The following is a 27,338-nucleotide window of genomic DNA, read 5'->3' as shown; positions in this document are numbered from 1 at the left end:
TTTGGACAATGCTTTTAATGGCAAGTGATCACAGCAGGTCTACGGAGGCTCGGGGCAGTGCTCAGGCCTTGCCCAGTTTCTTCTTGATGAAGTAGCTCACCAGCCGCTGCGGCCGCTGCTGGAACTCAGCGAGCACATTAGAAGGGCTGGTGATCTGGTCCCCTTCCAGGCGGTTCAGGAGGGTGACACACACCACGGCCGCTGCAGAGGGCAAAGACCACATCAAGGCAAGGTGCCGGGGGTCTAACAGTTCACAGGGATGGAATGAAGGATCCACGAGCACTGGCGACTCAGGAAACCAGGCTGCCCATTCAGTCAGGTGGGGCCAGAGGATTCAGTGCAGGAGGGGAAGGCACCTGGTCCAGGCACTGGTAAGGCTCCTCCCTCTCTGACACCACCCTGCCCTGTCCCTCCCTTATTCTCGAGCCTCAGCTTCCAAAAGGAATTCCCCATTCCAGGACCAGCTCAGGGCTGCAAGCACCAGCCTGAAAGGCACATCACAAGGTGATGAGGGAATTCTGCAGAGCTCTGAGTTGCCCTTCAAGGGTGCCTAGGACCTTGGGGGTGGATGAATCGCAGTTCCAAAAGCCAAAGCGCTTTGAAAGCCGAGTTTTTATAGAGCTGGTGGCAGCCTCATGGGGCAGCAAAACGTTTCTGTCATCTTTCCCATACAAGGACACTGAGAATCCTGCATTTTGTCAGGTGACAATCAAAGGATGCTCAACACAGGGTTGTAAGGACAAACATATATCAGAAAGTGGCTTGGGGACAGGGGAGATAGAAGCCAGAAATGGGTACTGGGGTGCTCCAGGAGGAGGTGCCCCAGTGAGGGGCATCCAGGAGAGCAGGAGCGGAGCAGGGAGAGGGTACCGAGGCCCATCGAGTGCTGCCTACCTTGGAGGCCGCAGGCGTTGCACATGGCGGCAAACACCGAGGACTCCATCTCGATGTTCCGGACACCAGCTGTGTAGGCCGCCTGCAGATACGTCTGCTTGTCCTTCTCTGTGTAGGAGCAGAGAGCACCATCCAGACGGCCCTGCCCTGAGGCACACACGGACATATGAGAACCACAGGCATGTAGTAAGTTCCCATAACACATCAGCGCCATGATGCCTGAGGGACACAGGGACAAGCAAGACCCACCCAGGTCCTGCCTAGGTCCACTCAAATGGGTCATTCCCGCCACCCTGGGAGAGGCAATGAAGACAGCAACCTGGCACATGGAAACCCCAGCCCACAGAGAGAAGGCAAGCTAAGGGGAGGGACAACAGGCTGAAAGATGCCTCCTGGTATCCACTGCCTTACCTTCATAGAAGTCCAAGGTACACATGGTGTTCCCCACCACTGTGGGGAACTCGCTTAGCTCTGTAGAACACACAAACAGCTCCTGCACCAGCTGCTTGTTCAGGTCCGTTTTCCGGACCACCCTCTTCCCCAGGACAATCTGCTCAAACTCTGCCTTGAAGCAGGTATCCACTGCCTGCTCTGTTATGACCACGGAGCCAGGCTCCAGACCTGGGGGGAAAAGCAGACATCAAGATTATGCAGGACATGAAACAAAGTAAAATAAACTACAAGAAGAGAGGAGACAATTACACAGGGCAGCCAGGGAGCACACAGAAAAGCACATGGAGGAAAGAAACAATCCATCCACACATCCAAACAGGAAGCATCCAGGACTATTCCCAAATACACAGCGACCCATTTTCCCATTAAACTCTCTGAAAACTATGACAGTAATTAATGTATGATCATTATGGGCATTATGGAAGAGAAAGGCACAAAGAAGAAAACAGAGGGCCAGGTGCAGTGGCCCATGCCTACAATCCTAATACTTTGAGAGGCCAAGGTGAGCAGATCACCTGAGGTCAGGAGTTCAAGATCAGCCTGGCCAACATGGCAAGACTCCATCTCTACTAAAAATACAAAAATCAGCTGGGCATTGTGGTGATGTCTATAATCCAAGCTACTCAGGGGACTGAGGCAGGAGAATTGCTTAAACTGAGGAGGCAGAAGTTGCAGTGAGCCGAGACTGTGCCACTGCACGCCAGCATGGGCAAAAAGAGCAAACTCTGTCTCAATAAAATAAAATAAAATAAAATAAAATAGCCAGGACTCTTCGGGTACTTTGTCCCATGTTTCTGCCTTCCATTCATTGCAATTTCCCGCTGTTGTCTGTCACTGAACCTATACTATGATGTGTTTCATTGATTCCCCACTTCGTATCTTGTTCATTTTTAAGCTTTCAAGCAAATACTTGAAAAGTAAACCAGCAAAAAGCAGACTGGAACAGTATAATGAACCCCACACTCTAAACCCAGGGGAGTTATGACCAATGCTGACCTACCTGGCCTTCCTCAGATTGAGGCATTATTAGGGTTCAGTTCCTGTGTTCTGGGCATGCCTTCCTGGACTAGTTTTCTGTTTCTAGGGACACTACTTACTACTCTTCTCCTTATTCTTTTGTGCTATAATAACTTTAGATAAGATCTGACCATTGCTATGGACTGGGACTGAATGTTGGTCTCCCCCTCAAAATTCATAGGCTGAAATCCTAACCCCAAAGGTGGTTTTAGGCAGCAGGGCCTTTGGAAGGTGATTAGGTCATGAGGGTGGAGCCTGCATAAGTGGGATTAGTGCACTCATAAAAGGGGCCCTAGAGAGTGGCCTGCCCCTTCTGCCACATGAGGACACAGTGAGAAAACAGAGCTCTGTGAATCCAAAAGCTACCCCTCACTAAACACCAAGTTTGCTGACCCCTTGTCCTTGGACTTCACAGCCTCTAGACTAGAAGAGATACATTCTTGTTGTTTATAAGCCACCCAGTCAATGGCATCTTGTCTATCACCCCACAGGGACTAAGATAACCAGGATCGGTTTCTGGTGCAAACTTGATTTTCCTAAACATGTGGGAGGGAACAAGAAGGCAGAAGATCTTTTCCAGAACTCACAAGTCAGTTGTTTTCATGAAACATTAAAAAACACGGCCGATTGCAAAGACCTTCACTTCATTCCCCACATGTATCTGAACTCCTCTTTCCCTTGCTACTCCTGCGGCTCTTATAGGCAATTCAGAGTCTCCTTGCAACAGCTTCTCCCAGCACTGGGGCTGGAGCTAGAGGAGAGCTTGGCTGATGCCTTGGAGAACCCACAGGGCCTAGAGTGATAGAGCCCCTAGGATTCCAGCGTCACTCACATCGGGACGTGCAGGCCCCCTCCAGTGTCAGCTGCCATCTTCACTGTGTCCCCTGCACCTTCCTAGGAATACCTGAAACTCTTGTTCTCAGGTTTGTCTGTCACTCTGAGCTTTCTCCTGAGCAGCTGCCAACACAACCCAGATCTTGAGGCTTTTTGTCCCCACCCGTTCACACTTTGGGGTTTGTGAGGATAGCACATCACACTTTATTATCAACTGTGTCCAGGAGTTTTGGGTTTTGCTCCCTGCTTGCTCTTTCCATTTTTATGGAGCAATTGAGAGAAATTCAAAATCCACACTACTCCCTCCAGAATTCTCCGATCATTGTTTTAAAAATGACTCCAGAGCAAAAACTCAAGAACCATTTGCTAGAGTTCCTGGCAGAGGCCAGCATGCTAGGTATGCATAGCTGTGTCTTACTGGAGACTAAGTCTGCAGGACCGAGACAGCTCATGGCCAGTAGCATGTGGTCTAGGGACAATTTCACTAAACCTGGAATTACGGTCATGCAAACACAGATTTTACACATCAATCTCTCTACATAACAAAAAGAGAAGAGACAAGATAACATATTTTAAAGATTTGGGTCTAAAGCAAGTCCCCTTTCAAAGTCAGGAGACTTAAATTTTAGAATTGTTGTAAATCCTTGACAGTCCAGACCTAGACAGCCTGGGACAAGTACACATAGGCCTGACCAGCAGCGACAAAGCTCAACTTTCTCTAGGGCACTTGCAGGCTTCTTCCCTGAGTTCCAACACCTGAGTGGGGGCAGGAATCGCTAGAACCCAGTTTTCATCAGAAAGCACGATACAGAGTTGGAACCCCAGAGAGTGAGACCACTTATTTAAAACACATCTGCCTATCGGACTTTGGCTTACGATTCAACAATTTGTTAGCTTTTCTATGTTCTCATGAAATCTCATTCTTACTTTGCCGTCTTTGTGTTTTGAAACGTGTTGAGGACAGGGACCTTTTGAGCTAATTGAAGGACACTTGTCTGAGTTTTGTACTGCACCTCTCTCTTCCCCACTTTGATTTTCCTGTGGCTTTTCACATAAGGTGCTTCAAATCTCAAACATCATAGGGCGGAGGAAAAGTAAGCAAAGGAAAGGAGACAATGGAGAAGGGGGATTAGAAAGGAGAAGAGAGAATGAAGCAGACAAGAAGGCACAAACGGCGTGACCCCAAAAGGATGGGCTTCCCCACATGCTCGGGGTGGCACCCTTCCGCTGCCTAGCTCTGGGGTGCGGGTTGGAGGAATGGGTTGTACATAAACAACAAAACAACCTTCTTTTCACACGTCCTGTTAACAAGCTCTCCTTGAACACAGCCAAGAAAGGAACCCTTTGTGTCTAATCCCACACCATATAGAAGCTGCCTCGGCCTCCCCCGGTCTCTCATCCATTCACAGGGCAAGAGGCCCCTCTGCAGACCTTACCTATCCCACCAGAAGTGCCAATGCGGATGACAGTGACGTTGGAGCAGCGGGCATGGTACAGCAGCTTTATGAGCTCATGCAACATGATTGAGATAGAAGGAATGCCCATACCATGCTGGAACCAGGGAGAAACACCCATGTTAAGCCAAGGCTGTGACTTCGCCAATGTTCTGCTTGACTTTCCATGTTATATACTTTAATCTACCATGCCCATTATTGTGGTGATGGAAGATACACTTCTTAAACATAAATTTAAGAACAGTAACACTGTGGGAAACTTAAAAGTTTACTCAAAGCTGTCAAAGACAAAACCCCATTTGATTGACATAATTAGTCAAATAGGTAACAGCTGAGGAGCCAGGGGCTCAGCAGGGAAGCAGCAGTCTGCTATTGCCAGGTAACAAACAGCTCCTTCTAGCATCTGAGCCCCTGCATAAATGCCCACCCTACTTCCCCACACCCCGCCACAAGGTAGAATTATCTCCTTTCTCTTTTTTCCCTACACACTCTGCTTCAGCCAAACGAAGTAAGTGGCTGGCTCCTCAGCCCAATGGACACAGGACACCTTGCTGATATTGTACCTCTCTCTGCCTGTGCCTTTTCCTCTCTTTGGGGTCTCTGCATACCCCTCCTCCTGCTCTCCCCTTCAGAGCCCCCTTCCTGGTGTCACATCTTCTGTGATGCCTCTCCCCACATGCCCTCAGCACTTTCCAGGGGCTGTTCCTGTGGCAGAGCCATACAGTGGAGGCATCCCTGCTGGAATTGGTCACAGAGCCTTACACACAGGAAAGCTTTGCACAGACTATCAGTAACTGAATACTGCCTCGGCTCCCCGACGTGTTCTAGCTGGTGGACATAGCTCGAGGCCTCAGCTACCTATCTCACCACAGGGGTTCCCTTTCCTTACTCTGCAACAGTTCATTTATATTGCTCCTGACCAAGAAAATCAAAACTGAAAAATGAAAAGACTGCTATGGTAGAATCTGGAGATTTCTGTGTTCACCATGCTCACTGCTGAATCAAAATGTGTTTTGAAGTAACTCACTATGAAGTGGCAGAGAAGATAAAAGGGCCAGCACTTTGAGACTCTCCTTCCATCCTGCTCCAGGCAGGGCACCCTCTCCTGTCCCTCCTGTACACCCCAAGCACTCTAACTCCCTGCACCGGCCACCCTCACACTGTGTAGACACAGACAGCTGTGCATTTGCATTTGTGTACTTAGCCTCGGCTGGAGACTGAGCCTCAAGGGCAGGAGCCTGTGTTCAATAATCTCTGAATCACCACTACTGTGGGCTCACCCTGCTCCCAGCCATTTCCAGTAAACAGGTGTTAGGGGACCAGCTGTCTGTGTGTGCAGAGGGGTGGGGCACAGGGGCTTGCAGGGCCTAGAGACTGAGCACAAGGGAGGGCAGGTACTCACACTGACAGACAGCACGGGTCCTACTTTATACATGGCATAGCGGTCAGTTCCTGCGCAGATGTTGGGATAGTCTCTCCCTGGGCTGTCAAGGCCCAGCTCTGTACCAACGTACCTGATGAAGGCTTTCATCCGGGAGGGGCTTCCACCAACACACACAAACTGCAGCCAGAGAAGACAGACCCCATTAGTGCACTGTCTATAGCAGGGGCCCTCAAGTGGGGTCCTAGACCAGCAACATCAGCATCGCCTAGGAACTTGCTAAAAATAGAAGCTCATCGGCCTCACCAGAACCTGCTGAATCTAAGGGGCCCAGTAATCTGCTTTAACAAGGCCCCTGGTGAGTGCTCAGTGGGAGCACTGAGTGTGGAGGCCATGAGTTTCCTCCACAAACAGGAATCCAGACCCTCACTCTCTCTGAGGAGGTAATTCCAGGTCCTGTGCATACTCAGCCTCCCTCTGTCATGTAGAAGGCAGCCTGTGGAGAGAGCCTGGCTTTCAAACAAGAGGGAGCAACTCCTCATTGTCTCTCTGTTACCAGAGCCCCCCCAAACAGGTACTGATCACTGTCTCACCTGGTCACTTCAGTGCCAAATGTCCAATTCTTGGAAAGAGCCAGCTGAAGCCTAGAGGAGGTTCATGAAGTGACAGCTATTCTTGGTGGGTCTCTCTCAGAGAAGTTAAAAACTTTAATTTGTAGAATGTCGTGTAATAAAATGTTGGTTTTGCCAAAAAAAAAAAAGTGAGTAAGTTTTTAAAGAGTTAGAGGATGGCTGGGCATGGTGGCTCACACCTGTAATCACAGCACTTTGGGAGTGGGCAGACGGATCACCTGAGGTTAGGAGTTCCAGACCAGCTTGGCCAACATGGTGAAACCCCATCTCCCCTTAAAAATACAAAAATTAGCTGGACATGGTGGCAGGTGCCTATAATTCCAACTACTCAGGAGGCTGAGGCAGGAGAATCGATTGAACCTGGGAGGCAGACGTTGCAGTGAGCTGAGATCACATCACTGTACTCCAGCCTGGGCAGTGATACTTCAGCTCAAAAAATCGAGAATGAAAAATAAAGAGTTTGAAGATAAAAGAAATGAATTATTCTCTAAACATACAAAAGAAAATTTCATACCCTGGAATAAAAATCACTATAGATTAACTTAATAGGATGAATGAAAATTTAATGAATTAAAAGCACATGGAAAGTTGTCCACAATTTGAAACCAGCACTATCAAAGAACCGACGATTGATAAGACATAACACTGTGGTTTTATTATGATCCCATGTAGCAGCACTGGATTCTAGGGTCCTGGTATATTTTGATTTTTTATTCTATATGTCAGTTCATCTTTACCCATTAGATGTTTCAAAGTCTTATGTTAAGATAAATCAGAACTGAGGGACTTAAGACTTTGTAGAAGAAATTAACCGGAAGCTGCATGAAGCAAAATAAGAAATTAAAGGCAATTAGCTAAACAGAATACCAATATGCGTCTTATATTACAAACAATATACAATGACCTTTATTTACTATCCTTTGCCTCCCTAGGAAATTTTTACATCTTTCTCTACTCTCAATGAAGTATTAGGAAGTATATTTTATATATTGTTTCAAATACATAGTTATGCCCCATATAACAATGTTCTGGTAAGCAAAGAATCACATAAACACAACAGTGCTCTCAGGAAATTATAGATTCCCATTTTTTAAATGTAGCTTTTCTATGTTTAGATATATAGAGATACACAAATGCTTACCACTATGTTACAACTACAGTATTCAGGACGGTCACATGCTATACAGGTTTGTAGCCTAGGGGCATATGGCCCAGGCACGTAGGAGGCTCTGCCACCTAGGTTTGTGTGGTTACACTCTATGTCGTCCACACAAGGATGAAATACTTAAGAAATGCATTTTGGGCCGGGCGCGGTGGCTCACGCCTGTTATCCCAGCACTTTGGGAGGCCGAGGCGGGTGGATCACGAGGTCAAAAGATCGAGACCATCCTAGTCAACATGGTGAAACCCTGTCTCTACTAAAAATTACAAAAAATTAGCTGGGCACGGTGGCGCGTGCCTGTAATCCCAGCTACTCAGGAGGCTGAGGCAGGAGAATTGCCTAAACCCAGGGGGCGGAGGTTGCGGTGAGCAGAGATCGCGCCATTGCACTCCAGCCTGGGTAACAAGAGCAAAACTCCGTCTCAAAAAAAAAAAAAGAAATGCATTTCTTGGACTATATTCCCACCATTAAGCAATGCATAACTGCACTGAATTTGCAAGAGATGAATTAGGGAGCAATATGGCACTACTTAGGATCGTTTTCTTTTACTTGCTAGTTCATATACTTGAAAGTTAAAAATTTGGTAAACATGTCTTCATAAACCTGTCAGCTGTGACCTCTCAAGCATTTGTGGGTTGGTCTACTTGTATTATATAGGGGGAGGTTGATCTTCAGACAAATCCCAAGATGTCAACACCTGGCCCCTTACCTTCACATCCCCAAACATGGCTGAGAAATTGTGTCTGCTAGTGGTGAGATTGAAATGATAGAGAATATCTTCTTTCATTGATGCTATGTTTGGATTTGAAAGTCTGACGAGGCAATCACTGTTAAAAAACAAGAAAGTGGAAGGCTTACAGAACATCTGTACCCGACAGTCAACATTATCACAGAAGTGGCCTATGTCAGACACAAGGCTCATGGTGGGAGAAGGGCAGGGCCGGACCCTGGAGATAAGACAAACCCAACACTGCCAAGGTCCCCACTTGCCTCCCCTCTGTTCTTCTCTCTTCTCCTTCCTCTTAACCCCTGCTGCTCCCAGGGCTCTGTGTGGAGGGCAAAAGGGATGAAATCAGAAGAGCACATAAAAGTACAAAGATGGGGCCAGGTGCGGTGGCTCACGCCTGTAATCCCAACACTTTGGGAGGCTGAGGCGAGCGGATCACAAAGTCAAGAGATCGAGACCATCCTGGCCAACATGGTGAAACCCCGTATCTACTAAAAAATAAAAAAATTAGCTGGGTGTGGTGGCATGCGCCTGTAGTCCCAGCTTCTAGGGAGGCTAAGACAGAAGAATTGCTTGAACCCGGGAGGTGGAGGTTGCAGTGAACCGAGATTGCACCACTGCACTCCAGCCTGGGGTCTGGCGACAAAGTAAGACTGTCTCAGAAAAAAAAAAAAAAAGTACAAAGATGGAAAAGTTCAATCTGCCTATACAGGGAGTATAGAGAATAGCCAGCTGCTCCTCTAATCAAGTTCATTCCATGTATAAACTTGACTTTATTTTAAAACTACTATGTTTACCATAGGAAATATGAACAGAAATAGAAGGAAAAACAACTTCTAGTCCTACATCCCAGAGATACCCTTTCCAAACTGCACATCTTCAATTTTGTTTTTTTGTTACACTAGCTACCACTTCTCTAGAACAATATTCAATTAAGAGTGACAAGATAAGACATCTGTTGGATAGGTGCAGTGGCTCATGCCTGTAGCACTTTGGGAGACTGAGGCAGGTGAATCACAAGATCAGGAGTTCAAGACCAGCCTGGCCAACACAGTGAAATCCCATCTCTACTAAAAATACAAAAACTAGCTCGGCGTGGTGGCAGGCACCTGTAATCCCAGCTACTCGGGAGGCTGAGACAGGAGAATCACTTGAACCCAGGTGGCACAGGTTGTAGTGAGCCGAGATAGCGCCGCTGCACTACAATCCAGGTGACAAGGGGAGACTCCATCAGAAAAAGAGAAGACATCTATTTATTTGCTTTTATTCAAGGTGGCTGCTATAAAATGTACATGTGGCTCATGCTAGTCTAGAGCAAGTGTCAGCAAGCTTTTCTTCATAAAAGGCCAGGTAATAGGGAACAGGCATCCCCACATCAGGCTCAGGCACCAGGAGTGGGCGTCTGGGCCGTGCCAGGCAATGGCCCTGCTGCCGGTGAGCCTTGCCTCCTGGGTCCTGGGGCAATGAGGGAGCTGGCGGGCATGGGCTGAGGGGCTGCAGGCACCAGGGAGGGGTGTTGTCCAAATGGACCAACTATCTGAGCAGTTGGCAGCCTCAATGATTCCTTCTTTGTGGGGGAATATTGTCCTGTCATGATTCTCCTGAATATGACTGGGAAGCCTGCAAAGGAGCATCCAAATGGCAGTCTGCGAAATTCAGTTCATTCTGTGTATAATACACACATGGGCCTGATAATCCCCAGGGAACAGTATTTCTACCTGAAGGCCAGAAGCGTGGCTAAGAGACAGTGGTGGTTGGTGGCCCTGGGATCAGCCAAGTCTTGCCTGACTGACAGTAGGACCCAGAAGGAGAAAGAGTTTGCTGAAAACTTGAAAACCAAAATGTCAGAACTAAGACTCTACTGTGACCTTGTTTAGCAAGTAGATAAAATGAAAGAAGTGACCACGACTGGTGTGTCCAATTCTGAGGAAGGAATTGATGAGGGAACTTTGCTGAAATCAACCTGTAATGTTTCTGAAGACCTTGAAAGAATGCACGCAGATTACAAATGCAGCCTTCACCTCTGAGGTGCCCTACCGCCCACCACCAGGATCGCCGCAGCTGGCCATGCTCAAGTCCAGCAAGATGAAACATCCCATTATACAATTCACAATTCACTGCAAAGGCAAATGGAGTTGAGCAACTGTGAAAATTGATCTTTAAATATGGAAATAAATGATGATGAAGAACCCTAATGAAAAATAAGAATTCCTTATATTTGAAATCTGCAGAGGTAGACTGCAGCATAGCAAGTGAGGAAAACACAGATGATAATATAACAGTTCAAGGTGAAATAATGAAGGAAGATGGCATGGAAAACCTGGAAGACCATGACAATAACTCGACTCAGTCTGGATCAGACTCCTCGAGTTGCTCTCCAGAATCCCTCTGGGAGGAAGGCAAAGAAGTTATCCCAACTTTCTATAGTACCATGAACACAAGCTGTAGTGACACTGAACTTCCAGAAGACAGTGGCATTCCCACAGAATTCTTCTTGGCTGTGGTTCCAGTACTGGACAAACTTGGCCCCACGGTGTTTGCTCCTGTTAAGATGGATCTTGTTGGAAATATTAAGCAAGTAAATCAGAAGTATATAACCATCCAGGCACGGTGGCTCATGCCTATAATCCCAGCACTTTGGGAGGCCAAGGCGGGTAGATCACCAGGTCAAGAGATCGAGACCATCCTGGTCAACAAGGTGAAACCCCATCTCTACTAAAAATACAAAAATTTGCTGGGCATGGTGGTGCACGCCTGTAGTCCCAGCTACTCGGGAGGCTGAGGCAGGAGTATTGCTTAAACCCAGAAGGCGGAGGTTGTGGTGAACCGAGATCATGCCATTGCACTCCAGTCTGGGTAACAACAGTGAAACTCCTTCTCAAAGAAAAAAAAAACAAATATATATATATATATAACCAACAAAGAAGAGTTCACCACTCTCCAGAAGATAGTGCTGCACAATGTGGAGGCCGACGCAGCCCAGGTTAGGAACTCGGTGACCGAAGCCTTCTTGTGGCTGAAGAGAGGTCTCAAATTTTTGAAGGGATTTTTGACAGAAGTGAAAAATGGGGAAAAGGATATCCAGACAGCCCTGAGTAATGCATATGGTAAAACGCAGCGGCAACACTGTGGCTGGGTAGTTCAAGGGGTTTTTTTATCTGCTTTACGGGCAGCTTCCTCCTATGAAGATTTTGTGGCCGTGTTAACCACAGAGGAAGGTGACCACCAGAAAGCTTTCAGTGTTGGGATGCACAGAGACCTCAGCCTTTACCTCCCTGCCATGGAGAAGCAGCTGGCCATGCTGGACCCTTTCTATGAGGTCCACGGGCTGGAGTCTGAGGAGGCGGTATGATGGCTGCTGGGCAGCAGCTCCGAACTTCAGGGAATAAAGCGTTAAAGTGTTGTGTTGCCCGACTTAATTTCCAGCAACGGCCTCAGACCTCTCCAACCCCTTCACTTGGGAGGATGGACAGGAGGAGGCAAAACGCAGTGGTTTTATATATAATTTTTAAAATGCATATGTGTTTTGTGTATTTAAAGATCAAGGTGCTATATATTTCAGTTCAGCAGGCCTACTGGAAACCAAATGATCAGGTGTCAGAGACTTGAACAGCAAGTTATAAGAGCAGATTTAACAAATGAATTTGCTGTTAGTGTGTTGTGTATTGTTTTTAGATTTTAGTTTTATTGGTCCACAAAAACCCAAGCTGAAAATCAGCAGATTTCGTATTAAGTGCTATAATCCATAGCCAGTGTTTCAGCCAGCTTAGAATTAGACTAGACACTTGGAGGAAGTACAAGCCGCTTTGTTGAAGCTGTGTGGAGTCTGCTCTTCCTAGATGCTCTTCAGTGGACCTCTTCACTGTAACTCTGGTCAGCGATAAGGGTCTATACAGTAAAGATGTTCAGGGCATTCACATGACCATGAAATCGTGGGAGGCGAAGAAGACATGGACAGGGTCCCATCCTGGTTGACAGGCAGGAGGCTGCTGCTCTGAGATGAATGATGTGCCTTAACCCCAAGCTGGAGGGGAGAATATGGGAGAGGTGGGACAGCTCATTTGCGATGACACCTCCTGACTGCCTACCATGTACCAGCATGTTCTCCAGGCATTATCTCAATGGGGCGTCACAAGGAATGATACACAAAGGGATTATTACCCCACTTCAAAAGCAAGGTTTAGAAGTTGAGGGATCTGTTCACAGTCACATAGTTTCTAAGTAGAAGAGCCAGGTAATTTCCAAGTGTGACCCGGACTACCTCTGTATCAAAGTCATACCGAGTGCTTATTCAAACAGCAGATTCCCAGGCCTTATTTTGACCTAAGGAACCAGAATCTAGGTGGTGGGACATAGGAACCTACATTTTGATAAACTTTACACATGATTCTTCTGCACACGGTATTGCAGAGCAACTAGATTAAATTCTAATTTACAGAATTCCCAGTTTTCTTCAATTAAACAATACGTCCTTTTTTTCAAAGAGGAGGAGGCTGCGATTTAAATAAAATAGCTAAACGGAGAGTGAGAAGTGGAGCGAGTTTACTCAGCAACTTCCTTAATTGAGCCAGCATCGACGCCCAGCCAGCAGGCCTTGGCATTGCATTCAGGGGCCATGGCTCTGCACCGATCAATCTTGGTTATATCACCAAAAGTGCAGAGCAGGCAAAAATGCAGCTGTTCATCAATCTCAAAAGCTTTGGGACAGTGTCATAATTCAAAGATGAGACTTAAGTATTTCATAAAACGATGCTGAGTGGGCGTTCTGCACAGTGTGATGCCCCAGCCCCTGGCCCTGGTCTCAATACACCATGCTGCCTCGAGTGTGCACAGGAGAGAAGTCAGGGGTACCTTCCCCGTTAGAGGCTACTTCCTTCTTCTAGTAACAGGAAGGAAGTTGCAGCAGAAGGTAGTTACCCCGGGTAGCAGGTCCTTTGAGAGGCTTGCTTGAGTTGAGCATCATCTCTAGATGACGCTGTTCCTACTGCGGACCTCTAGGATGGAGAGAGTTCTCTCTTTAGTCAAGAAGTTTACGTAGGGATGGGTATTGGTTTTGCCTTTTGTCTGTCTTTAAACAAATGAACACTTATTTAGCTCAAATTATTTAGGCATTTTGCCCACATAAAGACTTCTGGAAAATACTTAAACTTCAAATATCACATCACATGTTTTAAGGCTAGGGAGAAAGGGGATGTTAAAATGATGTTGATTATTCTGTTAAAAAAAAAAAAAAAGGCCACATAACAGGCTGGGTGTGGTTGCTCACACCTGTAATCCCAGCACTTTGGGAGGCTGAGGCAGGCAGATCACAAGGTCAAGAGATGGAGATCATCCTGGCCAGCAGGATAAAATGCTATCTCTACTAAAAATACAAAAATTAGCTGGGCGTGCTGGCACGCACCTGTAGTCCCCACTACTCAGGAGGCTGAAGCAGGAGAATTGCTTGAACCCAGGAGACAGAGGTTGCAGTGAGCCGAGATCACACCACTACACTCCAGTCTGGTGACAGAAGGAGACTCTGTCTCAAAAAAAAAAAAAAAAAAAAAAAAAAAAAAGACCAGATAATAAATATGGCTTTGCAGGCTGCATGGTTTCTGCTACTTCTCGAGTCCACCATAAGCATATGAAAGCAACTATAAACAGCACGCAGATGAGTGCGGCTGTGTCCCAGTAAAAGCTTACTTACAAAACAAATGCCCCAGGTCTAGATGAGTCCATCTCAAGCCTGCTGAAGTCCCTTAGAGCCAGCCTCAAACACAGCTCCTTCGACAATGTATGCCTTCTGAGTCCCAGAGATGGTGGGCTCCCTCACAGGAAACTGAGGCAAACATGGGACCCAGATGTCAGAGCAACTGAGGACTTCTTTTTTCTTCCTTCTGAGTGTGACTTTCTGTCCAGAACCCCCTGGTCATGTCTCCTCCTCAATCTAACTCATGAGAAAGGAAAAAGATACAAGAGAGCCAGGGTCTCAGCTGCCATGGATTTGGAAATGACTGTTACATCGGGAATGCTCCCCCTTCGCAGATGTCCATTCTCTCCGCACACACCCTATCTATACTCTAACACTGATATATACAGCTAATGTAATAACTTTACCTCCAGCAACAAAAACTTCTGGAGGCCACAATCACTTCTTACTTATCTCTGAATCCCACGGAATATACCACAGACAAGCAAAACAAGGTTGAGATGGCCCCATCCTGTTTTATTTATTTTATCTACCATTTGATCAAATCCCAGTTTCTTTCTGGCACTCAGCATCAACAGCTGACACCCAGGCTCCAGACACTGAGGGCTCCTGCTTCTCCCTTGGCCCATACCTGACCGCTTCCTCCTTTCCTGTCAAATGTTCCCTCCTGTCCATTCCCCTAGAGTGGGGCCCACCTGAATATTTCCCAAAGGCTGATATAGAAAAGATAAATACAAAAGTTTATAGACAGAGACAGGGAGATCTTTGCATAAAGGGGCAGGGCCTAGGTGACTGTCTGCTGTACGAGCAGGCAGGGACTGTGCTGACTACAGCAGCGACTCTGCTAAAAGCCCTGCTCAGGAAGGCACAGTGGCCTGTCTGAAGCACAGAGCCACACCTGCCTGCCCCTAAATCCACCTCTTCCTGACAAGCTGTGGTGGTCTCCAGAATCAGGGTTCATTCTACTCTGGGATGTGGGGCAAGGCTGTTTTTCCAGGGACCAAATCCAGAATCATGTGAGGACCATCTTTGGACTTTCTCAGAAAGCCTTTCTGATCTCTAGGCCAATGTGACATTCGGACAATGCACACACTCTGCAGCATTCTAGGATCCTTTGGTGACAGCTATTTTTCATGTAAGTAACATGCCCATCCTCCTTTGGGATGTTGGGAATACAGAGTACAACACAGACGGGCTAAGAGTCATGCTTCAAAATGACAAAACAGGATGTGATTAAGACAATTTTGCCACATATTTCAAAATAAAAAGAAACCTGTCTTTCCTCCTTGATTCTGTGAAATGAAGGAGAAGGAAATAGGGTGTAACCGTGAAGACCGGCAATGACTTTTAAATATGAAAATTTGGCCGGGTGCAGTGACTCACTCCTGTAATCCCAGTATTTTAGGAGGCCAACGTGGGTGGATCACTTGAGTCCAGGAATTCAAGACCAGCCAGGGCAAAACCCTGACTCAACAGAAAATGAAAAAATTAGCCGGGTATGGTGGCACGCACCTGTAATCCCAGCTCCCTGGGAGGCTGATGTGGAAGGATCACCTGAGCCCAGGAGTTTGAGGCTGCAGTGAGCCATGATCACACCACTGCACTCTAGCCTGGGTGACAGAGTAAGACTCTACCTCAAAAAAAAAAAAAAAGTAAATTTAACATGTGCCATAATGAACCAGAAGATGGCCCAATTTATTTTTTGAAGGATTTTAAAATAACAAGTCAGGGACATACTACTTGGAAAAATATTTCTCAAGTCTACATATAAATTCAAGTGACTTTATTCTGCTTAATTCTATCACTTTATTCACCTAGCAAATAGTCATTGAGCATCTACTATGTAAAGGAAATGTGTGAGATGGAAGAAATGGAAACTGGCTGGGTACGGTGGCTCATGCCTGTAATGCCAGCAATTTGGGAGGCTGAGGTGGGCAGATCACTGGAGCCCAGGAGTTCGAGATCAGCTTGGACAACATAGTGAAGCCCCATCTCTAAAAAAAGTACAAAAATTAGCCAGGTTTGTAACATGACTGTAGTCCCAGCTACTCAGGAGGCTGAGGTGAGAGGATCACTTGAGCCCAGGAGGTGGAGGTTGCTGTGAGCTGAGATCATACCACGGCACTCCAGCCTGGGTAACAGGGTGAAACCTGGAAAGAGAAAAGGAAAGGGAAAGGAAAGAAGGGAAGGGAGGGGAGGGGAGGGGAGGGGAGGGGAACTGGCTTCTGAAACTCTGAGAGGAAGGAAGGAAGGAAGGAAGGAAGGAAGGAAGGAAGGAAGGAAGGAAGGAAGGAAGGAAGGAAGGAAGGAAGGAAGGGAGGAGGATGGGGGAGCATTGTCTACATGGAATTAAGACATGGGTATGCAGCTGTCACATGTGAGACTTCAGAGAGGTCTCAGGGAAGTTATAGAGGAAGAAAGGGCCAGGAATCCAGAGCAAGGGGGGCCAGAGGTCACCACAACCCTGGGTGGTGCCAAGGTCAGAGGCCACCAGGACTGGGGAGAGGCTATGGAAGCGAGATGGGAGGACTGCCCAGGTAACCCCAGCAGAGGTAGGAGACAACTGGGTGGTGACAGAACAAGAATGATCCACGGATTTAAAGTCCACATAGGAATCGGGATGAAGACAAGGAATCCTTGCTTTTCTAGCAGTGCCTAAACACAGTAGGTGTCATGCCAAGCACACCAGAAGTATGACAAACTGCAAAGGAATATGAAGGCATTTCAGATTCAGAACCAAGGCAGAGCTGAGTGATAAGCAGGGGATTTTGTTTAAGAAAAGTGGCTGGGTATGGTGGCTCATGCCTGTAATCCCAGCACTTTGGGAGGCCAAGGTGTGCGGATCACCAGGTCAAGACACGGAGACCATCATGGCCAACATGGTGAAACCCCATCTTTACTAAAATTACAAAAATTAGCCAGGCATGGTGGCCCACATCTGTGGTCCCAGCTACTTGGGAGACTGAAGCAGGAGAATCGCTTGAACCCAGGAGGCGGAGGTTGCAGTGAGCTGAGATGGCACCACTGCACTCCAGCCTGGTGACAGAGTAAGACTCTGTCTCAAAAAAAAAAAAAAAAGAAAGAAAGAAAGAAAAAGAAAAGTGACACATAGAGGAAAAACCTACTAGACTAGATTTGAGCAGGACTCAACTGATTTTCTAAAATGACATGTCCTAAGAATCAAGAGCTGAGGTCCCAGCACCCGACCCCGGAGGTCTTCAGCCACCTGAATTCTGAACCTACTGAGACACTGATCCCTCCAGGCCTCAGTCCTTTCACAAGCATCAAATGTATTCATATATGTCAAGTTCTTAGACACACGTGTGGCACAACGTATGCTCTATAAACCCAATCCAACCCAACCCAACCTGGAAGGAAATGGAGCCTTACTTGTGACTTTCAGGTTTCTCTGCTTTGGCTTCTGTGGCTGCCATTCCCTCAACTGAGGCAGGACCCTAAGGAAAAAAAAAAATCACACAGAATGAAGTGAATTCACCCAACAGAAACTAAGGTCATGCAGAGCCCCACTAACATGTAGAAAGTCAGTGCAATGAAGTGGAATTCCTTAAACGCCTGATAAATTCCTTAAATGTATGTGAGAGAAATAGAGAGAGAGAGAAAGGAGTGTGTGTGTGTGTTTACAGCGTTGCTAATTTCAGAGAGGAGGTGGCGAAAATGTGCCAAAAGCCTAAATAGACAGGAACCTCACACCTTCAGAGAGTATGTTCCCTTCATGCCTGTAATCCCAGCACTTTGGGAGGCCAAGGTGGGTGGATCCCCCAAGGTCATGAGTTCAAGACCAGCCTGGCCAATACAGTGAAACCCTGTCTCTACTAAAAATACAAAAATTAGCCAGGTGTGGTGGCAGGTGCCTGTAATCCCAGCTACTCTCTAGAGGCTGAGGCAGAAGAATCACTTGAACAAGGGAGGCAGAGGTTTCAGTAAGCCAAGATCACGCCACGGCACTCCAGCCTGGGTGACAGAGCAAGACTCCATCTCAAAACAAAACAAACAAACCTGTCCCTTATTCCCAGTTTCCCAGCCCAGCAAATCAAGACTCACTGACCCAACACACCATACCTCTCTTCCTCACCCTTCTAGAATCTCAGATGCTCTTCTCCAGCTTTCAAGGACTGCTGGGGGAACAGGAGGAACTGGGTCAAAAGTGGGGTAAAGGCTCCAGAGGGAGCAGTGGGGACAGGGAACCATCACTGGAGGGAGAGGGACTGAGGCTGACCTGAGTCAGCCCATGGCCCCACTTCCACTGCAAAGCCCCGTGAAGGGAAAGGTCGCCGGTGTACCTGCAGTTATTCTGGTAGGGCTCAGTAGTCAGAAACCCCCGAGACTACTTCCCAGTGTGGAGAAGGGCAGGGTTTCACCAGAGCTCTTTGAAGGAGGGCGAGGCTCCCGTTTTGAACTCAGTTAATAAAGCAATATCTGAATGCCCTGTAATGGCCAGGCCCCCAACTCCCTGGAAAGCCTTGCAGAGCAGGCAGGATTCGTGCTGATAGGAGGAGAGTGAAGCACTGGGTCTATGGGATGGCCCAAGGCTCGTAAAGACATTGGTAGGAGTCTGTGAAGTGTGGCCGCTTTCCTGAAGTCAGTCTGGTTGTTTCCACCACGTGGTTCTCACCCTCGTAACTCACCAGTCTCTTATCACCAAGATAAAACCCAAAAGGTCCCTTTTTGGAGAGTGGGATTTATTATTGCCATAATATAGTGACCATTCCCAGTAAATGTTGAATGCCAGGGAAAATTACAGTTGTGGGTGTGGAGCAAACACGTTCCCTCCAATTGCTGCCTCCAATCTCTCCACCCAGCTTTCATTCCCCCTTAGCGTTTATACAACACTTCTTTAGAAATCCCAGCTGTTGCAGTCCAGCTAAGAAGGGAATAAGGTGTGGTGGTGGTGTTTTTATTTTTTTTATTCAACACTTTATTTTTCATTTTTTAGAAACACGGGGCCGTGCATGGTGGCCCACACCCCTAATCCCAGCACTTTGGGAGGCTGAGGTGGGCAGATTACTTGATGACAGGAATTCAAGACCAGCCTGGCCAACATGGTGAAACCCCATCTCTACTAAAAATGGAAAAAGTAGCTAGGCGTGGTGGCACATGCTTGTAATCCTAGCTACTCAGGGGGCTGAGGCAGAACTGCTTGAACCCAGAAGATGAAAGTTGCAGTGAGTTCAGATCACGCCACTGCACTCTAGCCTGGGTAAAAGACCAAGACTCTGTCAAAAGAGAAAAAGAGAAAGAGAGGGGAAGGAAGGAAGGAAGGAAACAGGGAGGGAGGAAGGGAGAAACAGAGAGTCTCACTCTGCTGCCCAGGCTGGAGTGTAATGGTACAATCACGGCTCACTGCACCCTCATCCTCCAAGTAGCTGAAATTACAGGCATGAGTCACAACACCAGTGGGAAGGGAATGAGTTTTAAAAGAGGCATCACTCCTTGGCCCCCAGTTCACCAGGGGACAAATGAAGGACAGTGTATGGATGAAGCTTCATGAACAGCCAGCACCAGCTCTCCCTACGTGTGTGGAGTGAGGAGGAGTCGGGGCACTGCTTCTCATCAAAACGCCCTACAGGAGGATCCTGGGGCATTGGTGTCTAGATATGATTTCAGACATTCTTCAGGATACATTAAGCAGACCAACCCATAGCCCAGCTTCCACAGTAGTCTGGCTTCCAGGAAACATAACTATCAATGGCACTATCAACAGCCCCCTGCAGCTGGATGGCCCTGGCTGCTGTCTCAGGAATTCCACCTCTCCCAGCCATGCCATGGTCATGCAGTCTGGGGAGGCGACACCAATCCACAGCCTCTTTATGGAGCTCCTGCTTCTCCACTGAGGGAAGAAGTAAGGTTTAGGGTCAGGCAGAGAGTCCTGGTCCCCAGAGCCAGTTTCTGCTGGGCAGGCACATTCCCCGGTAAGAGCAGCTCCTCTGAAGAACGTGCCCTCTTACAACCTCCCCCAAAACTCTGTCCCCTCCAGGCTGCTTGTCTATAGGGGTAGGGAGCTAATGAAAGGAAGCAGCCCCCACAGTAAACTGGGCAGGAAAAGAGTTAGAGGTGAGCTCCCTTGGGCCAGCAGCTGAGAGCATCCCACTGAATCAGAGACTGCTGAGTGGCCCCTGGAAAGCTCTCTAGAGAATCCAACCCCCATTTACAGAAAAGGAAACAAAGCCAAAGCCAGAACTTCCTGTCTGGCCTTGCAGAGTAAGGGTGTTTCTCTCTAGGCTTGGTTGCTTTTCTTTACTCTGAACTAGAGAAACCAAGGCTATATCAGCAGAGAAATCAGTTCAGTTCCCTTGTCTAGTCATTGCCTTCTGCTGGCTCCTTCCTAGTGGGCTCCGGGGCCAGCCTCACTCCCTCTTTCCCCTTGCAATCTTAGAACCTGTAGCATGCCCCATCCTAGGTGTGAATGTCCCAAGAACTAACTTCTCTCCGCGTTTCAGCCCTGAACTCAGGGAGGCTCGATTTAACCAACCACATAGGCAGAGAAAGTTGCGGATGTCTGCAATGCTCTAGTTGAAAAGTTCCCTACTAAATAACTTAGGTCTCATGCAGGTTTATCTAGGGTATGGTAACCCAGGGCAGGTCTGCTTGGCATGTCAGGGTTTACCTGGGAAGTCCCGGCATAATTACCAGACGCATGTTTCATTAGCCGAAGGATCTGGACGTAGAGGATAAATTATATGGTCACCCCATCCACCCATTGAAAGGTCAAAGATAGGAGCTGATAAGAGAAGAAATGACAGTCTCCCCTTAGCCTAGTCGGAGCCCCACAGCATGAGAACCAGAAGCTGACACACCCTTGTGGTCACTCACATAGACTTCTGTTCCCACAGGCCACCAGGCTGCATGTGTTTTCCCCAACCTTCAAAGGTCGGTAGAAGTTTGGCCCACTAGAATTTAGTATAGAAAAGGGGGTGAGAGAAGGGATTCATGGGCCCAGTGTCAACTGCAATATACTCAATTCCAGATCACAACTTAAGGCCCACATGAAAGGCCTTCTCGGTACCCCTTTCTAGCCACTGGAAGAAATACCTTCAGGAGTGTCTCCCACACACGCACCCAGGCCGGAATGCGGCTTGGCTCTGAAAGCTGAGGACGCGGCCATGAGGATTTCCAAGCACTGCCTTTTGTTCAGCTTAACTGGCATCTTGTTTTAATCTGTAAGTTATTCATAGACTTTCAGGAACTATTTCTGACAATTGCTTTTAAATTGTTTTTACCGAAGTATGATTATTGTGCATCCTGGACATTTTTCCTCCAACAGACAATATGTATAGTTTATTTTCTAATGAGACATACCTGATTTATGGACTTCCAGCCTCTTCATTATCCCAGATCTAACCCCAGTGCAGCCTTCCACTTCCTGTTTCCTGCCTGGCTGAAACAAACCAGCTTGCCAAACCCAGCACTGAATTAGCCCCCCTTCCAGCCACTGTCTACTCAGGAAAGTTGCAATTTGGTTCAGCCCTCTCTCACCTTACCCCACCAAAACCATTGGCTAGAACTTCAATAACAGGGTAAATACTGGTGCTTGCCTGGGTGCTTTCAGTAACATAATTAGAAATGGCATTACATGTCTATAAGACGCCAGGAAGTGCTAAGCATTTTATTTTATTTATTTTATTTTATTTTATTTTATTTTATTTTATTTTATTTTATTTTTGACATGGAGTTTCGCTCTTGTTACCCAGGCTGGAGTGGAATGGCGTGATCTTGGCTCACTGCAACCTCCGCCTCCTGGGTTCAGGCAATTCTCCTACCTCAGCCGCCTGAGTAGCTGGGATTATAGGCACGCGCCACCAGGCCCAGCTCATTTTTGTATTTTTAGTAGAGATGGGCATTCACCTTGTTAACCAGGATGGTCTCGATCTCTTGACCTTGTGATCCACCTGCCTCGGCCTCCCAAAGTGCTGGGATTACAGGCTTGAGCCACTGTGCCGGCCCCAGCATTTTATATGGTAATGATTTAAAGAATCTGAAATCCTCCATAAAATAAATGAGACCAACAGGCTGTTCTCTGGCCCCTCATTAGGTGACTATAGACTTAAAATCAGGCTGGCATAAGAACATCTCTGATGACATGTATGATCTATGGTGGGACGGGAAAGACCAAGGACACTGAGAAGCTAGCGGTCAGCAAGCCAAGAGTCAACTCCAACTCAAGGTGGCCAAGTAAAGGTGCAACCAGGGCCTGGAAGATTTATTTACTTCAGCTAGAAAGGACAGAGCAGAAAAGAATGAATGCAGGTTGGGTGTGGTGGCTCATGTCCATAATTCCAGCACTTTGAGAGGCCAAAGCAAGGCAGGTAGATCGCTTGCGCCCAGGAGGGTGAAACCAGCCTGGGCAACATAGCGAAACCCTCTCTCCATAAAGAAATACAAAAATTAGCTGGGTGGGGTGGCATGCCTGTGTTGTCCCAACTACTTTGGGGGCTGAGGTAGAAGGGGATCATTTGAGGCTGACAGGTGGAGGCTGCACTGAGCCGAGTTTGCGCCACTGCACTCCAGCCTGGGTGATGGAGTCAGAATCTGTCTCTGGGGGGAAAAAAAAGAGAGAGAAAGAGAAGAAAAGAAAGCCAGCCAGCCCAGCATGCCCCTCGGGGTTCTTAATGATTCATAATTAGGAATCAGCCTAGAGAACTTTTGGTGAGGAAAGGACCCTTTAGACAGGAAAAACAGTAAAAAAAAGGCAAGATGACAGGAAACCCATCAGACAGCTAAGAGGGAAAGCTGCACTCAAATGTGGAGAGATCAACAGCTCAGCCTGGGCAAATAAAACTGCAAGGGCCCCAGGTGGTTACACGTCCCAGTAAAAATGTTGAGCATCAGCCTGAGGGGGCTGGGGTCTCCCCTATTGCCAGGGTCCTATCTAGCAACAAGTAGGGGAGCCCCAGGTGATCACTGAAAAAGTGATCTAACTTACTAAAAAAAAAACAAAAAACTGAAGATATTCTTTTTCTTTTTTTAGCTTATCCATTAAACTAAAATCAGATTGGTAAGTTACTTACATAAATAACTTAGTATCTAAACATTTAAAATACTTTTGAATGAACATATTTCAAAACCAAATGTGTGTGTGAGACAGAGAAGAGGAAGAGGAGGAGGAAAAATAATGTTTGGGGTTTATCTTTCGGGAGTAGGAAAACCTAGAAGTTTCATTTTCTGTTATATATTTGATTTTCATTTTGGGTTTTTGTTTTGTTTTCTAAAATGACATTTAAGCAGAGAATGACAGAGATTTGCATGTTAGCTCTACACCAAGAAGTACAGAATAAGCTACTATGGCATAACAATTATTTTCAGCTGAAGGCATTTGAAATCCCATGTCTGCCTTAAAAGCAGAACCTCCTACAACATAAACTCAATTGTCACAGGAGCAACTCTAATCTCTTCTAGGAGGATTCACTCCACACTATCACACTCAGATATTGTCACAAACTATCCTATCTCCAGGTGACTAGAACGTGGCATGAGGACAAAGCTGTCGTTTTTAGCTAGGATAATAGGGAAGGACAACGTGTCATCTAGTAGGCATAGGGCTGAGGTTACACATGTCACTGGAGGCACCATGGTTCCTGCACAAGTTACCTGTGTTCATCACCATATGGGAAAATGAGGTCTGGGGAGTCATCACTTGGCAATTTGAAACAGAAGAGAAGGATGGCAATGGGAAATAGGGCAGGTGGGAACGAGGGGTCAAGGGCAAACACAGGAATCAACAATTAAGCCCTGGACTAAAAGCACAGGTTGACACCAAGGGGAGAGAATGTCCATGACAAAGTCCTCACCACAGAGCACTAATTTTACAAGTAGACTCTAATCAGACAGCAGCACTGAGACATTTGAATGGAGGTCTGGAAAGCATCAGTGCCCTTTATACTTAGAAATAAGAGCTGATCCCTTTTCCAAAGCCCCACACAACCCCTGGGCTGGTGAAATTGACCCTGGTGTTGAGGAAGATGTCAGACTGGGCTGATTTTAGAAAACATGTCTCCTAACACTGTACAGCAATGTTCTCCAACTTCTATAAGGAAAGAAATTCAGTTTCTCAACAAGTCTTCTCCCACCTCTCTAGAAAGCCATGCTCTTCGCTCCCCTCCCCACATAACAGGAGAGTTTTGCTGGTTTTACCTGGGTTGGAAATTTTACCTCCCAGGGAAATCCTTAAAGCTGGCTCTCTGGCTCCCCTACCTATTACCAGCCAGATCCATCTTACAAAAAATAAATCTGAAGATTTTTTTAGTTTTAACCCATTAAACTCAAATTAGATTGGTAAGTTATGTGCATAAATAGCTTAGTGTGCAAACATTTAAAATACCTTTTTGAATGAACATATTTCAGAAGCAAATGTGTGTGAGAGAGGAGGAGGAAGAATGTTTGGTGTTTATCTTTCCGGAGGAGGAAAACCTAGAAGTTTCATTTTCTGTTATATATTTGATTTTCTTTTTTACAATAAGTTTGCATTAATTTTATTATCAGTAAAGACAACAAAAGTCCGCTTACAAAAAAAACCCATGTAAAGAAACACTAATTTATCCTTCTTAAATGAAACATGAACGCCCACCAACGCTGAAAGTATTGGAACCAAGAATTATAATCTGTGCTTGATAAACCCGTGCTGGATTAAAATGATCTGCAGTGATGATGTAGGTTTACGCAGAGGACCAGAAGGTCAGAGTGGCGTCTGAAGAAAGAAATAATGTAAAAGTGGTTGAGAAGTGGGGACAGCTTGGGCCAAAATGCAGATGGGCAAACAAATCGAAAGGCGGGAGAGACGATGGCCTGCCCTGGGAAAAGCTCAGCCGGGCTTTAGAAACCCAAATTAAGACATTCCTTCTATTCAAGGAAGTCACAACGTTTTTTAAAGACCCAAGGTTACAGCCACTGAATGGAACCAGAGGTCTTTTTAACCCAAAAGACCCCAGTCAGGTGGAAAATGAGCCTAGGAAGGGCCTGGCGGGGACGGTGGGGAAAGGAAACGGGGATGGAGAACCAGAGACGGAAGGGCAGAGAAGTCACCCAGGCGCCTGGAAACTGCCTCCACGGCCTTCACGGGAAACCGCCCCTTTCTACTCCGGATTTTAGACTATTTCTCCGAAACTGACCGTCAGAGGAGAGCGGCTGGAGGCGGACAGACGTCTGTAGAGGGAGGCGTTCCAGGCCGGGGCAGGAAGGCTGCCGGCGAGTCACCCACGACCGCGAGTCACCTCGCCAAGCCCTGAATTGGGACGGGAGACTAGACGCGCTGACCACCGGCGGGCTACGGAGTTCCTTGCTTCTCTGGGCCCTGCCAAGTCGAAAGACAGGTTGCCATATAAACGAATCGTAAAGGGACCCCCTTCCCCACGCAAATTATGTCATATAATGCTTGTGACTGTAAACTCTCTCTGCGGAGCTGCCAGATAACTCGATGCCAATATTTTTATGCGGTAACATTTGATTAAATGTTGACTCAATGGACACTTGACTCCATATGAACTTGGAGGGCTCCTGTAACAATCAGCCTCCAAATGAAATTTTATCCCCTCTCCCTTTAAAAGACGTGGGGACAAAACATCATTTCGTCACTTTAGTCACCAACTCCTTCCTCTGCCTGGGGCTCCCAGCACAGTTCTCGGGGTTCGCGCACTCCCCACCCGGGTTTGGGCTGCGAAAAGCGCCCGCCTGCGCCCTGCGGGACCTGACCCTGCCGGCTCTGCCTCCCTCGCAGCGTCTCCGCAGGGTGGGCTCCCCGCCCGGGACCCCGCGCACTCGGTCGCCGGGACGTGGGAGAGAGGTGGGCACCGGGTGGACCCAATGAAGCCATCTCGCCCGCGCGCTTCCCCCGACGCCCACCTCGCCCCGCACACACCGTTTCCCGGAACCTCCCAGCCGCGCGCCCTGCTCCACGCGCAGCCGCCCCGGGCCGGCTCTCGGCACCTTCTCTGCAGCTGGCAGCCGGGTGCACCTGAGCCTCCGTCACCGCCCCTACAGGTAAACGGGCACGTCGCCGAGGCAGGGGACTGGCCAGCCTCCCCGGAAGAGAGAACGGCAGAAGCCGGGCCGCGGGCGACTCACCGCTCGGCCTGTGCAGGGACCCTACACCCGCTGCGCCATCCTCGCACGGCGACACCGGCGACAAACACTCTGCTCCAGGGCCCGAGGAAGGGGCAGCTCTCGCGAGGCTCGCGGACGGCAGGGCGAGGGTCGGTGCCCGGGACCACTCGAATAAGGGAACCACTCGCAAGGTGAATCTCAAATGGAGTCTGCGAGCGCCCCGCCCGGGGGTCGCCGCTTGGCTCCGGCCCCGCCTGCCCTGGGCCCACTGACTCAGCTGACCGCACCCTGGGCCAGCCCGCGGACAGGCCCCGCCTCCCCCGTCCCCCTCCTGTCCGGTGCCGGGAAGGTGCCGGGAGCCTCCGCCCGCTATTGCTTCTCCCTTCCGTGGAGCAGCTGGGCAATTGTTAAGAACAGACAGCCAGTTCTGTTACTCATTAAACCTCCCTACTACAGAGGACATCTCCTTACGCACACGGTCCTAGCAATGGGCGGAGGAAACCCGGCCAGAGGAGGCTCTGGGACTAACCCAAGGTCACGCCGCCAGGCAGGAGCCGGGGTCTGTGTGTCTGGAGGTGGCCCCGCGGCTGGGGCCAGCGGAGAGAAACGACGGCGTGGAACCAGCCCTGAGCCGGTGGTCGGGGACGTGGGGCTGGCACTGGCACTGTGTGTACCCTGGATCTCTCTGAACCGCCTCAGCTTTCCCATTGGGGAGTTTCTCTGGGACCTTCCTGATCCAGGGATTTCCCCAGCCAGGAGCTCGCCCGGGGAGGAGAAGTGACTCATTCATTTAGAGTCACAGCTGAGTGGCAGAACTGCCCCACACCGGCGCTGCACTCTGACCCCAGCGGCCAGTCCTACCTGCCGCCGGCCGGTGCCCATTCTCCGACTCAGGGGTCTTCCCTGGTCCTCTCCCTGCTTCTGGAAAGGCGCAATCTGATGAGAGCACGGAGCCTGGGAAAGAAGACGACCTAGCGGCCCGGGGCAGCCCAGCACGCCTGTAACTTGCCTTCTAAAGGGAACTCCAGTTCCTGAGAAAAC

At 48.0% G+C, this 27,338-nt stretch overlaps 1 protein-coding gene and 1 pseudogene across 6 annotated transcripts; one reads left to right on the top strand and one right to left on the bottom strand.

Moving 5' to 3' along the window:
• UPP1 (uridine phosphorylase 1) lies at positions 1-27,338 on the bottom strand. 6 transcript variants are annotated; one of them, XM_035253365.3, is made up of 9 exons: positions 27,159-27,338; positions 25,367-25,548; positions 17,634-17,698; positions 8,537-8,654; positions 6,055-6,213; positions 4,635-4,749; positions 1,306-1,515; positions 895-1,041; positions 1-201 (listed from the first exon to the last, which is right to left on the bottom strand). In XM_035253365.3, the coding sequence occupies exons 3-9, from the start codon at positions 17,675-17,677 to the stop codon at positions 62-64; spliced, it is 933 nt and encodes a 310-aa protein (XP_035109256.1). In that variant the 5' UTR covers positions 17,678-17,698; positions 25,367-25,548; positions 27,159-27,338; the 3' UTR covers positions 1-61. The 6 variants fall into 6 exon arrangements, with proteins under 6 accessions (XP_035109256.1, XP_035109255.1, XP_035109257.1 ...); XM_035253364.3 differs by lacking the exon at positions 27,159-27,338 and adding an exon at positions 26,319-26,567; XM_035253366.3 differs by lacking the exon at positions 27,159-27,338 and adding an exon at positions 26,113-26,210.
• LOC103794711 (pleckstrin homology domain-containing family A member 8-like) lies at positions 8,926-11,906 on the top strand (annotated as a pseudogene).

Source organism: Callithrix jacchus, chromosome 11 (assembly GCF_049354715.1).
Source record: "Callithrix jacchus isolate 240 chromosome 11, calJac240_pri, whole genome shotgun sequence".
NCBI lineage: Eukaryota > Metazoa > Chordata > Mammalia > Primates > Cebidae > Callithrix > Callithrix jacchus.
Note: the sequence above shows the minus strand (reverse complement) of the source record. Positions and strands in the feature narration are given on the sequence as shown.